Genomic DNA, 13,332 nt, shown 5'->3' with positions numbered 1-13,332 from the left:
GCCGCCCGGCCTTTGCACAACTGCCCAGCCCTTGCACAACTGCCCATCCATTGCACGGCTGCCCGGCCTTTGCACAACTGCCCAGCCCTTGCACAACTGCCCATCCATTGCACGGCTGCCCGGCCTTTGCACAACTGCCCAGCCCTTGCCCGGCTGCCCGTGCCTTGCACGCCCGTCCCCGCCCCCCCCGGCCTTGCACGCCCAGCCCTTGCACGCCGGCCCAGCGCCGCTCCTCCCCCGCCCGCGCCGGCTCCGCTCCGCTCCCCTCCCGGCACCGCGCTCCCTCCTCCCCGGCAGGGGGCGTGGCCTCACCGCCCCGAACTCCGCCGGCCCCGCCCCGCCGCCGGCCCCGCCCCCGCCGCCAGCCCCCCCGCCCTCCTCGGGGCTCGGCCCCGCCTCCCCGAACTCGGCCCCGCCCCTCCGGGCTCGGCCCCGCCCCCGCCGGCCGGGCGCTCGCCGCCGGCCGCGCTATAAGAGGCGGCGCGGGCGGCGGGGCCGCAGCGGGCGCGGCGGGGGAACGAGATGAGCAGCGCCGGCGCCGCTGCAAGATGCTGGATGGACACGTCCTGCTGGGATGGCTCTCCTCCTGCGCGCTGCTAGGGCTGCTCGCCTGCGCCCCGCGGCCCTCCGCCGCCTACTTCGGGTAGGTTTCCCACTCCCCCGGCTCCCTTCAGCCAGCCCCGCTGCTGTTTGATTTTATTTTATGTTGCGTGCGCACGGGCTTTCCCCTTTTTTTCCTCCCCGCGCCCAGGGGGAGATGCTGCTCCGCCCCGGCGGAGGGATGCGGCGCGGGTTTGGGGCTGCTGTCCGGTGCCCCGTGGAGGCTGGACCAGCCGGCGCGATTGCAGCCGGCAGCGGTGCGCGGAGCGGGCAGCCGCGGCTCGCTGCTGCTGCCCGCCGTCGCGCAACTCAAATCCGTCCCCCGGGAGCGCTGCCTGCCCCTGCCAAGCACCGCGCTGCCGGGCTGTCACCGCTCGCCGGCTGCTTGCGGGCTGCAGGTCGCTGCCTGCACGGGAGCCGAAAGCAGAAATTGCCCTGATTGGGGAAGAGTTTTGCTGCCTGCCCCCTCCAAGTGCCCTTCTCCCGTGGTGGCTGGGGAGTGCTCCAGGTGTGCTTGGGCTGGAAACCCCCAACCAGCATGGGGAGAGGGAAAAAACTGTCGTCTCCTCCTCCTGATGATTTAGCTGCCTGCCAACCTCACGCTGTCCCGCCTTTCCAAACCAGGTGCTTGCAAGCGCTCCCGAATGTGAGTTTTTAATAGGAGTGGGAAGACTTTGCTTGTGCGGTGGCCCCCTCCTTTCCTACAGTCTCTCAGGGAAAGCTGCTCTCAGCTCGGGGCGAGGTAGCTCCCGGCAGCCTCCATGCGGGACGGGTGGGGTGGCCGGGCCATCCCCGTCCCGTCGTGGCGGCGCTCACCTGCGCGGGGCGGTCGCGGTGTCGTGGCGCGGCCGGCAGGGGGCGCCGCCAGCCCGAGCCGCCGCCGCTGCCGCGCAGGTGTCCGGGCTGCCTGCGCCCGGCTCCGCTCCCCACCTTCCCTCTGCCTCTTCTTATCTTCCCCCTCCCTCAATTTACTTTTCATTGGGGGAAAATCGCTTCTTCCATCCTGAGCCGGTTCTCCCGCACGCATCCTCTTTCTCTCCATGCGTTTTTTCCTCTTTTCCCTGAGCCAGCCCGGGCTGAAGCCCTCCTTTCCCACGCTAAGGAGAGCGGCTCAGTAGGAGTTCAGCCTGCGATGCTGGGGCGGCTCAACCTGTGTGTTGCCTGTGCAGTGTGATTTGGAGTCTCTGGGGTGCCCACAAGGGATGCTTTAGCTCTTTCGTCTCTGTAAAAGACCTGCCTAGGATGGGATTGGATTAAGGGGTGAGGTGGGGAGCACCTGATTGTCAAGTTTCTCAGCAGGTTTGCTGGACTAGTCATAACTCTTTGTCCTATTTAGGATGTTATGTTGTGGCCGCTGGTAGGAGCCACTGGACCAACCCCAGGGAAGGCTTTACCAGACTTGAGATCCCCCTGCCCTCTTTCCAGTAAAACAAATCCTGGTATTGAGGCTTGTCTGTTTGCCTGTGGTCTGCCAAAGCCTTCCAGACAATGCTACTTGCATCTTCTGTTTCCAGCTCAAGAACTGTTTAGCTTCCTGCTCCCAAGCCTGATTTTTTCTGTAAGGAAACAGTGTCTGCCAAGTGCTCAGAGGCTTTTAGGAAAGCCACTTGTCTCACACTGCAGCTCACTGAGTAGTGCTGAGCTGCTTGCCTGCAGGAGACCACAGGCACTGGGTGCTTGTACTTGGGACTGATGGGACTAGTGAGGAGTTGGCTTTAACTCTCCAAGTGTTGCTGATAGCCGCTCTAATGCAGCAGGTATCTCATTCTAGTTGCCTGCTTTTGGGATATGTTCTGCCCTTGTGCGGCTGGTCTAAATTTTCACAGCTTCAGAGTGAACATTTTGAGTCAAGGAAAAGGTGCTATCAGGACTGATGTCCTGACCATTGTGGGTTATTCCCTATCTCAAGACACTCTTGAGGCAGCTGCTGCTCTTCTCATGCTGATTTGAGGCTCCCCCTCTCTTGGGGGAGAGGAGATCCTGCCAGACGTGCATCCCAACTCTGTGGTGCACAGTGAAGTTTGCTTGGGCTCAACTCAAACAGAAAGATGCTTAACATAAGCAAAGGCTCAGCATCTGTGTTAATCTCTGCGTGCCCTTTTAAGAGGCCTAAACCAGTGACTGCACTTGCTGAGCTGCTGGGGACATTGGAGAATATTCTGGACTGAGGTCTGGTGTCCTTGCTAATCCCTGGTGAGATGTGATCCACTGTGTGTGGAAGAGGTGAGCTGCTCCTTGTTGGCAGTCTTCTGCATCACTAACAAGGAAAGTGGCAGGCTCTTCTGCAAATCTGTGCTCCTGCAGGGCTCTTAATGCCTCTGCAACTGCCCTGTTAGCCCCCTCATTACACTGCTTCCCATATGGATGTAGCTGCATGCATGAGGGTTTTCTTCCAGGTGAGGAAGGGCCTTAGTTTATTCTAATATAACCATCATCCCTAATCTTGAAGGGGACTTGGGGACCTTGGCTCAGCCATAGCAGAGGGGAGAAAAGCCTGTATGCATCACCCTTGGCTTGGACTGAGCTGGAGTGCTGAAGCTGCTTTGGCTGATGCATACCAGGGACACTGCAGGGAGAAGGGATGCTCCTTGCTGGTCTGAGGTACCAGTGTTGTGACACCCCTCAGTGCCTGTCAGCTCATGCTCCTGTTGGAGTTGAGGGGGAGCAGGGAGCAGTGGGTGGCTGTGTTAAACAGATGTCATGCTGCAGCTCCTGCTTAGTTGCCCTGCTCTGTTGGCCACTGGGGGATAGGGACAGCTGTGGGCTGTCCCTTCCCCCTCCTCTCCCCCATGTCTTATTTTGGGGAAAGAATTTGGTGTTTCCAAATGTGTGGCCTGCCTGGGAATTAGTGCACAGGGACAGAAACTGGGCATGGTTACATGATAACGAGATTGTGTCAGCATGTAGTTATGTCTGGGGCTGCCCTGCAGGGCAATGGGTGAGCAGGAGGGGAAGGCTGCAGTGGGGCTGGGTGGGTGCTGGAGTGGGAGGGCTCCAGGTGGGGGGGGGTGTTTGCTCTGATAGTGGCTCGGAGGGATTGGCAAGCAGCCAAAGAATAACAAATAAGTGCCCTGTGGACTGCCTGGTTTGGGATGTGCACCGAAGGTGACGCTCTGCCGTCCTGGGGTAGATGGAGGGACAGGCTTGGTCCTTGCCTGGGTTTGGGCTAGCAACCCCCTGCAGGCTTAGTGCTGGTCCCTGGATGTTGCTCACCTTTCCCGCTCCTCTAGAGAAGCGGGTGCTTGCTGGCATGACCTAGGGCTGGTGCATACCAAAGGCAGCACCTGAAGTGATGCTTATGCAGACAAGTGGAGAGCAGAGCTGAGTCCTTAGGCAGCTGCTTAGAAGGGGATTGCTCATCTAGTTAAAGCAAAGCAGCTGGAAGAGGCTGGCTTGGGGCATATTGTGATGTAGCATCTCCTAAGCCTTGCCTGATATGAGGCTACTTGATGTTACAGAGGAGATAGCAAGCTGGCAAAACTAGAGCAGGACTTAATGGGCTGTGGCAGGGTCCAGCTCACCCAGCAGCTTCCCTGAAGATGCCTGAGGGGTGAGTACATGTTTTTAGGGTAGGAGTATTTGTGACACTGGTGCTGGTTGAGTCAATACCAGAGGGGGAAGCATTGCCTTGAGATATGTGTCAGCTGAGCCTGGCTAGCTGAGATGCACTTGCTGTTCCAAGAGTCAATCTGCTCTTATGTTCAGGTATCTCCTCTGCAGCTGGGCTGTCTTAAAACTAATTTGCACCACATTACAACAGCCTGCTGGGATCCTGGAGGAAAGTGTTGCTTTTCGCTTTGCTCCCCTTTCTGCTGCTTTGGTGACTTGCAAGCTTTGGGTGTGGGTTCCCCTGCCTGCTTCCCTACCTTTCCTCTTACAAATGCAGCTGGCTGGGTGGTGCAAATGCTGGGAATTGTGTTGGGCCTTTACTGCTGGGCTTTGGAGGTGGCAGATGACAAGATTAGATGTGCTGGGGTGACAGGCTGATTAACTTCAGTCCTGCTGTGCATGCCCTAGCGTGAGTGGGAAGGAGAGCTGGCCTGTAGGAGCTTGCTGCTTTCCTGGTCTGCCTTGAAGGTTGCAACCTGTCCGAGCCCACAGATCAAGCCCTGCCACCACCCTGTTTCTCTATGGGTGTTCTGATTTACTGACTGACTTTGTTTTGATGCACTCCCCTCCCCTTTCTTGGTTGGAAAAAAGTGAGTTCCTGTAGCTTGCATTTTATTCTCCTTTCCTCCTGTAGCAGGAGGAGCTCGAGCAGATCTGCCCTCTCCAAACACCTCTCAAGCCCCAGTAGTAATGTTACCAGTGGCTCATGCTTACATAGTGTTTATATTGACAGATTGCAATGTTCTTCATAAATGTAACTGATCTGCACCCTGCACGCAGGCAGTGGGAGCCCTTAAATGCTTGTGTGGGGGAGAGGGAGGGAGGGGAAGCATAGCTTGCCCTAATTTACCAACACAGCTACTGAGAGCAGGGCTGCTACTGCACAGTGGGTTTGCTGGTGTGGGAAGTGTAATATGTTTTTATTCCCAGTAGCAGGTGCAGAATGGGCAACCGAGCTGTGCTTTAAGTGCTGTTAGGGCAGAAATGCTGCATGCGTGCTAGTTCAGGGCTGGTTTCTGCTAAAATTACTCTGAAAAGACCTGTGAATACTGGGTTCTGGTGGATATTCAAGGGTTGGGGTTGAGCAGTCACCCTGATGGTCACAACCCCTTAAGGGGGCTTGAGAACAAGAGGTCCCAAACTGCTGCAAGCACATAGCATTGGCTTGAACACTGTCCCCAGTAAAAGCAAGCCTGCTGGTGCTGGCACATCTTGTTTTCCAGTTGTAGCAGCCTGTGGATATGCTAGATGTGAGCGTGGCTGTTGCCGACCAAGCATTTCTCTACCTGTCACTTGATGGTAGTGTGGGGCCACACACTCAAGCTTCAGCCTTGCTGTGTGTGAACTTCTCGGGAGCTGTTGCCACGCCAGGCCACAGCGCGTTAGCTTTCCAAACACACTGGCTGCCCCTGGTGTGCCTTGAGATGTAGCAGCTGGTTCTCGGCATGACCAAAAAACAAAACCTGGGCCTGGGTGAGGGAAGAATGCTGCATGCAGGCGAGCACAGCTGGAGCGGAGGCAGAAGGCAGCTCCCAGGGCTGGAAAGGCAGCTCTGACATCCTACCCTGGTGCGTAATGCTTGTTCGCTTCTCCAGAGCGCGACACTGGTTTAAGGTGCTGAATTGGTTTTCTTTTTCTTGGAATAGAAAGGATGGGCCAGGCTGTTTTTCCCTTCTCAGCTGGGTGAATTGTCACATAGACCAATCAATGAGTCCCGCCTGGCTTCTCTCCCACTGTTGGCCTGTGGATGAGTTCAAAGCAGGTTTTAAAACTTCCATTCCTTCGTAAAGGAACCCCCTGTGTACAGAAGAAGTGTTTGCTTTGTAGCTGTTTGGAGGCAGGGCTGGAAGTGATGGATGAAGTGCCATGAAGGTGGTGAAGAACCCCAGGAGCACTTGGAAAAATAGCTAACTTTGCACACGCAGCGTAGGTCTAACAGAGCTGCGTCATCAGCCCTGGGGACCTGGAAGTGTCCCAAATTGACCTGGGCGGTACCTGAAAGCTCCCTCTGCCTGCAGTGTGCTCAGGGAACAGTGTCAAACTTTATTCAGGCAGCGATTAGTGTGGTTGAATTTATGTCCTGGCTTGTCACAACTGCTGCGTGCCTCAGTTTCCCTTATCTGGAAATGGCCATGTTATCAAGCTCTCCAAATGTGGAACTTGTCAATGATGTGCATTGTGCAGCCCTCTGCATCAAAATGTTGCTTGATTTTTTTTCTAGTGGGGGCACCTCTAGTACAGGTGATTCCTGGAGAAGATAACTAGTTATAAGAATATTAATTGCATATCCGAAAAAGCAGGAGGAAGCAGATAACTTTCTGTAGTGCAACTGGTGATGCAGAACTAGAGGCCAGAAATCTATAGGACTCTGGTCTCCTGGTGAAAGGCCTGGTCAATGATTAACTTGCTTTCTGGAAGCTGTGAACAACAATAAAAGGGAGTCCTGTCCCACAACCCTAATGCAGAAAGCCCATGAGTGTTTAATAATTAAAGGCCTTGTACTTTATCACAGGGTAATGAGAATTGCCTTAAGGCTTATTCAGTGGTAGGTAATTGAATTAGACTGTAGGACTGGTAGGGGAGAGGGCTGAGTAAAAGGTCTGGAAAAACCAAGCAAGCCAACCTGATGCTCCTTAGTTTGACTCTTTCCAACTAGACATGTGGGTTTTGTCAGTCTTGGCTTTCTCTGTCTGCTTAATCCACTGTGCTGGTAGACTTGGTGGTGCAGTTGCCTCTTGGAGAAGATAGAATGAAACTTCCACTTCCCTGGTGAAGTGCTGATATTTAAAGGAGGAGATAGTGACCTAATGAGCATCACCAGCAAGTCCAGTGCTAATCTGGCCAAGCAGCCACTATCTGCTGTGCAGAGGTGGTGGGAAGCTTAGCTCAGAGGTGAAAGCCAGACTTACTTCCCCAGTCTCCTACTTGCATCCCTGTGCTTAGCTGTTAATTAAGCAGGGAAACTTCAGCTGGATGGAGGTTTTAAAGCTTTCTAGAGACAGCTGAAAATACTCTAGATGGGAATATCCCTGTGGAGAAAGCTGTGAGCTACAGCATGGCACCTTCAAGAACTGGGTTAAAATCTCTGATCATTGAGGTCTGTAGAATACAAATGGGACAAGTCCTATCCTGATGTTTGAGGAACTAGAGGGGAGGGAGCTCAGTGCAGTAGAACTATCCTGACCTGCTAGATATGAAGGCTTCCTTGGCCATTTTGTACCTAACCATGGAGCGTACAGCTGGCTTCTGGAGGCGATGCTTTTGGGTGGCATGGCATTTAGCGCATAGTAAAGTGTACAAGATACATGTTCCTTTACCCTGAGTTTTCTGACTATCTGAGTGGTAGCATGCTAAGTTCCCAGTGCTTCCTTTAGGTGATATGTGATTTGAAGCAACCCAAGAAGTCTTGTGTGCCTGGCTCTCCTGTGACAGCCATGCTGAGCCTCTGGCTTCTCTCCATAATGAAGCAGCCTCTCTGTACAGCCAGATGAACTCTCTAGTGGCTTGTAGCATGTTAATGCAATTGGTTTCTCAGTCTGAGCAGCCCTAATGAGCAAAGGGACCAGCTGTCTTGCTTGTACTGTGAAAACATGGATGGAGGGCTACTGTCCCTTGTGCAGGATGTAGCTGTGGGGAGACTAGTGCTGCGGATCATGGACCAACACAAGCACCCTCGGTATGATACGTTCTTTTGACTTACTGGACCCAGCTCACATCAAGTAGAGTAGCAGGAAATTGTTGTGATGCTAGATGAAAAGAGATAACCCTTAGAAGCTGTTCTCTGAGGTCTAGTCTCAAATTTTTCCTTTTTCCCTGTTTAGCTCTGCTTTTCAAGGTTTCTTCAGACTGTGGCTGTAAGTGCTAATGAGTCTTATCTCTCAAGATACTGTCATAAAATACACTTATGAAGTTTATCAACTTGGTAAGCTTTACATTTTATTGTAATGCATGTTTGCACTGTGCTAAGTGGAACAGGGAGTATTTTGTGACTGCATGGATAAACACAGCAGTTAAACTTCAGGGATTTCCTTTAGCTGATAGAAAAACCTATTCTGATTCTTTTCTGCCTTTAGCTGTTGTGAAGAACTATCTGAAGCGGACCAAACAGTTCATGTATGTATTATGTGGTCTTCATGTCTGCTTGTGATATTAAATCATTCTTCTGGGAAATGGGGGACTTTCTTTTGCAGATTCAGTTGCAGGGGGAATTTCTTCTGGAGGAAGGGGAAATAGCAGGTTAATCCTGAACTCCCCCATTGCAAGCAACATAAGAACACATCTCCTATACATCTCCTGTAGAACTTGCAAGCTTATGGGATCTGACATTAATGCTTTGAGTCTGTGATCACTTCGAAGGGCAGCATGGTGCATGCAGTTCGTGTCAATGGGATGTCAAGCACTGACTGGGATCTGCTCATAAAATTCATGCTGGTTGGCCTAGGTCACTAGAAATAGTGGTTAGAGCCTCATGCTTAGGGAGGGGTGGAGGGGGAACCCTAGCTTGCCCTGTCTCTTCTCTATCTGCCTTGCACTGAATGGACAAGTGTCACATTTGTAGCTATAGTCTGCTTGTTTTAGGGAAAGTACTTTGACTGCTCTGGAGACTGAAGTTGCCTAACTGGTCACTTAATATGCCCAGCAGAATGTAGTTTCTTCTGTTGTGAAGCAACATGTGATCACCTAGGATGAAGTACTGAGATGTGCATACAAATAGCTGAGCTTAATTTTAAAAAGTCAAATAGCCTTGTCCTTTGGATATCTAAATTAAGCAGGAATAGTTCTGAAAGCTATTTGGGAAGTGATCTGGCAAACTTCCTGCAGGCCAGCAGAGCAGGCCTCCAAAACATGCCTTGCCCCCAGTAAGCTGCTGGAGGTTTTAACACTGATACAAAATGAAGCACCTGTGTTGATCACCAGGATAAAATACAGTCTAAGTTCAGCTTCAGGCATAGCTGAGGAGCACTATCTCAACAGATAAAAGATTATAATGAAGTTATCTCACCTTGGCAACTTCAGATAACAAGGTGTTTGTGGACAGCAATCCTAGAAGATAGGGTTAGAAAGCCCCACATGTCAAAGTGGGAAGTATCAGCTGGCTCTCTGGCTGCTAGCCTTTCTGAGGCAGTGCCTTTCAGTGCTGGGGAACTTGGGAGGAGATGGATCAGAAAGCGTTGCAAGATACTTGGTGAGCAAAGATGTGCCTCCACTCACCTGAGTGTTTAGCCTAGATTGTATTTGAATTGAGGGCCAATGTATCCTGGTGTTTCCTCAACTTCCTTATAGCCTATTGCTATCTAGCCTCAAGTAAAAGTATTCCAACCCAGCTAGAAGGGGGAGACCTGGATACCTCCAAGTCATCTTGAAGGTGATTAAGCTGGTGTACTTCCTCAGGTATGAGAGCATCTTCACCACTGATGTGTAGTATGTCACAGCACTGCATGTCCTCTGCCTCTTGCAGCAGTGCTGCCTGCAGAGCTAGGCTTCCTGTTTGTGGGACCAGCTTTGGTCTGGCTCAGGTGTGAGCTATGAAATGAGTATGTAGCTGACTGTCTGGAAGTCACCTTCCACTGAATGGAGCATTCACCTCAGAGGTAAGGCAGCTAATAGGATTGGGTGCATGGAAAACCAGCAGGTGTGACTGGGTTTAGGTTGGGGAACCGAATCCTGGAATGGCTTCTTTTGATTTGGCTGAGGGGACCCCTTCCAGAGCAATCAGCAGGTTCAGCTGAGCCCCGTATGGGGTGCAGCCTTGCCCAGCCAAATGATGTGACCTGGGGAGTTAGCTCACTGCTCTGCAAGTGTTGCTGTGCCACAGTTTTCCTGGGCTGCTCATCTCTGACAAGAAACCCTATCCCAGAGCCCAGAACCCCTCTGGGGACAGTCCACCAGAACTGATACTTTATTTAAAAGACCTGACTTGTTTTGTGTAATCTTGACAAAATTCTTTCCTAACACTAATCCTCTTCCAGTGAAAGGTGAGAGCTCCAAATACCTGGCAAGCTAATAGCGCAGCTCTTTCTACATCCCTGGGCCTCTCTGTAATCAAAGGTTGGGGGGGGCAGGGATGTTTTAAGCCTCTGCCAAAGATAAATCTCCTGCTGGGAGCTAGCAGGGAGCTATTTCCCAGTTTGTGGTTAGCAAGCTGATCTGATGGGCCAGAGGTGAAGTAGCCACTTGAGCTGAATTACAGGGTCTAACCAAAGATTCAGTGCTGCTTTTGGCTCATTAGCTCAACTGTGTTGCGTCTCTGGTGACTGCTTCTATCTTTTGGCTTGTCCCATGTTGACTCTGGAAATCCAGAGGCTTAGCATGAGTTTGAAGAGAGGACAGAAGCTGAAGAGCTGTTCTTGAGAGTGGAAATGGGACTAACAAGGCTTTGAGCAGTCCCTGCTGTCACTGTTACGTGACTGTTTCATTTGTCTCTTTGAAGCTAGAATATTCATGCTGGGTTTATAGTAATAGCTGATGAAAATGATTTTATGCAGAGACCTGTCTGGTGCAGGACAGACTGGGCCAAAGAGCTGGTGTTTGGAGGGGAGTGGGGCCCTCATCTTGCATCTGTCTCCTGAGCTCAAGAAGAATCTCCAGTTGAGCAGGAACAAATCCCACTTGATATGGTGGAGATACCTTCAAAAGTAACTACATTTTTGTCTTTGGGGAGCTCACAGTCCCTAGGCCTCCCCAGGGCATGGAGTGGGTCCCCTGTGGACTGTCACAGATGCTGCCTTGAGGTTGCACCAGGGTAAGGGAAGAGTGTCCTCCCTCACTGCTGCATCCTGCTGAGGCACTTGCTGGAGCTGCAGTGAGGTTCATGAAAAGCATGCAAGCCAGAGCTTGAAGGCTTGGCCGTCTCTGACTCATTGAGCTTAGGACTACCAGGCTTGGTGGCCCTTGTATGTGGTGATAGTGAAATCCTGGTGTCCCATAGGAGCTGGTAGGGGCTCCCTTGGGAACTTTACTGTAGACAGGAGACCACCTTGGGGTGGGGAGGTAGATGGTGGCCCTTGATCTGCCTGGGTGCTGGCTGAGGTGTTAGTGTGGTGTGAGGTTGGTGAGCTGCTCCCAGGGATGCTGAGTGCTGTCCATCAGACTGATCAGTAGTGGTGTCTCATCTTTGGGTGATGGAGCAGAGCACACTGATTATACAGGAGTTAACTATTCCTGTTGCAGCAATATCAGGGTGCTGGAAAAGCAGGAGGTGATCTGTTGATTGCTTAGTGATCTCTGAAAATTCCCGCTAGCAAAGCGGGAAGCCTGCTCTTCTGCCAACCTTAACCTGCAAGACTTGGCTGCAAAGCATGCCTTAGGTGAGGCTGCATTTCAGGGATGCAGTGTTGCACACACTAATTCTTCTCCAGGGCCTTGCTGGGAGGTGCATGGTTGCTTTTTCTACATAAAGCACCAGGTAATCATTGCTCTTGCTACTGTCAGCTGCCTCAGATCCTCTGTTCATGTATCTAACTAAGACTTGAAGGCTGGCAAAGGAAGAAATCTGACCAGTGCAATGGAAGCCTTCAATTCCCTGCAGTCCCAGGAGGAGAATAGTAGTTTCAGGCTGGGGCTAGGAATGAACTTCATTTGTACACTGCCTTGCCCATCCAGGAAGATTGGCCAGGAAAAATATCAACAGTTCCATTAAAAAGTCTGCTGGTTTGCTAAAGTAGTGAAATAAACATACCTGTAAGCATAACAGCCTGAACCGCACAGGAAACACTAACTGGAATGAACACATGCAGACTTGCTCCCTCTACCCCTGTATATCTAGCTGATAAAAAACACTGCGTCCATGGTAATGTGTAAATCAAACAGCAGCTGGGCAGATTATTCTTAGCTGGGGAAGAACTAGCTTGGATCAAATGCTGAGGGGCTCAGCCTTTTCCTAGAAAGGCAAAACCCATGTGGAGCCTGCTTTGTGCTACTGCCTGGGTCTAGGGGGGAAGCCAAAGGGGAGGGTCCCAGCAGTAAAACTAGGGTGAGATGGCATTGAGGGGTGTTAACCATCTAAGTGTCTCTTATATCCATTCCTAGCTCCCCTTCAGTATTTCTGTGGGAATTCCTGGTTTTGCTCCTGCCAGGAGGGACCAGTGGAAAAGTTGAGGTAGTGGGAACAGCAGTGACCAGCTAAGTGCCACAGCCTGGGAACTTGCTGAGGTGGAAGTGATAGCACCAAATAGTATGGTAGTATGTGGTAGCAACAGCCTGTTCAATCCTCAGCTGAGCCTATAAAATATGCCCTGGTGCCTATTTTGGGAGTGAAGACCTGGGAGCTTCTACTATGGACTTTTTAGTGAGGGGTGGTGAGCTATATGACCTGGTTGAGAGGTGGTACCAGTGTTTGGACCAGCACTTGGGACAACCCTTACCTTGGAGCTACATGTAAGAACAGCATCCCCTTGGCTGTACCTGGCATACAGTCCAGAGAAAACACTTGGAAAATGCCTTCAGTTGCAACCAGATGCTACCTGTCAAGCACAAGTAGACCTTTCTATTATGATAGTTGTATTTTAGTGTCTTGGACCACTCCCAGCCATGGTATAGCAAAATAGTTCTGTTCTACCTGTCCTCCTAAAGCAGCCCTCAAGGCAGATTGATGTGATTATTGCGTGCTAGAGATGATCTCTGCTCCTAGGCCTCATCTGCACAGCCACTTAGCACAACTAATCTGAACTGACTTTTAAAATGCATTACTTCAATTACTCTTAACTAGCCTTGGTGGAAATGCTCTCCTTCAGGATTAAAGAGCCCTAATTCACTTTAACATATTTGATTTTGGAGCAAATCAGCCTAAACTGAACTAAGAGCACTTTAGAGCCCTGTGTGGAGGCACTCCTTCAAAATTGATGTGGTTTAACCAACCTGCTTTGCATTCCTGTGCTCAGTTCATTCCAGTTTTACTTAAGTGTTCCCTTACAGATGGCTACCATAGCCTCTCAAATACAAAGCTGCAAACAGATTACCTAGGCTGATCTATGAGCCAGCTCCTGCAAAGAGCTCCTTCATCTGCTGATTCAGTGCTTAACTATCCAATTGGATGATTTTGGAGGTGTTTGCTCTCCTTTGTCCAGCTCTTTCACTGTGGAGCATTTTTTCTTTTTCAGAACTTTCTTTTTTTAATTCTTTAAA

The 13,332-nt window shown here is 51.3% G+C and overlaps 1 protein-coding gene across 1 annotated transcript in view; it reads left to right on the top strand.

Moving 5' to 3' along the window:
- The first annotated feature begins 485 nt into the window (after nt 1-485).
- The window catches only part of WNT9A (Wnt family member 9A), a 57,924-nt gene continuing 45,077 nt past the window's right edge, over nt 486-13,332 (top strand). Inside the window, exon 1 of the mRNA XM_068934074.1 lies at nt 486-643. Coding sequence (XP_068790175.1) covers nt 549-643 — 95 coding nt within the window. The 5' untranslated portion in view covers nt 486-548. The remainder of the gene's footprint in view (nt 644-13,332) is intronic.

Source organism: Struthio camelus, chromosome 2 (genome assembly GCF_040807025.1).
Source record: "Struthio camelus isolate bStrCam1 chromosome 2, bStrCam1.hap1, whole genome shotgun sequence".
NCBI classification, from domain to species: Eukaryota; Metazoa; Chordata; class Aves; order Struthioniformes; family Struthionidae; genus Struthio; species Struthio camelus.
This window is presented reverse-complemented; position numbering and strand designations above follow the sequence as displayed.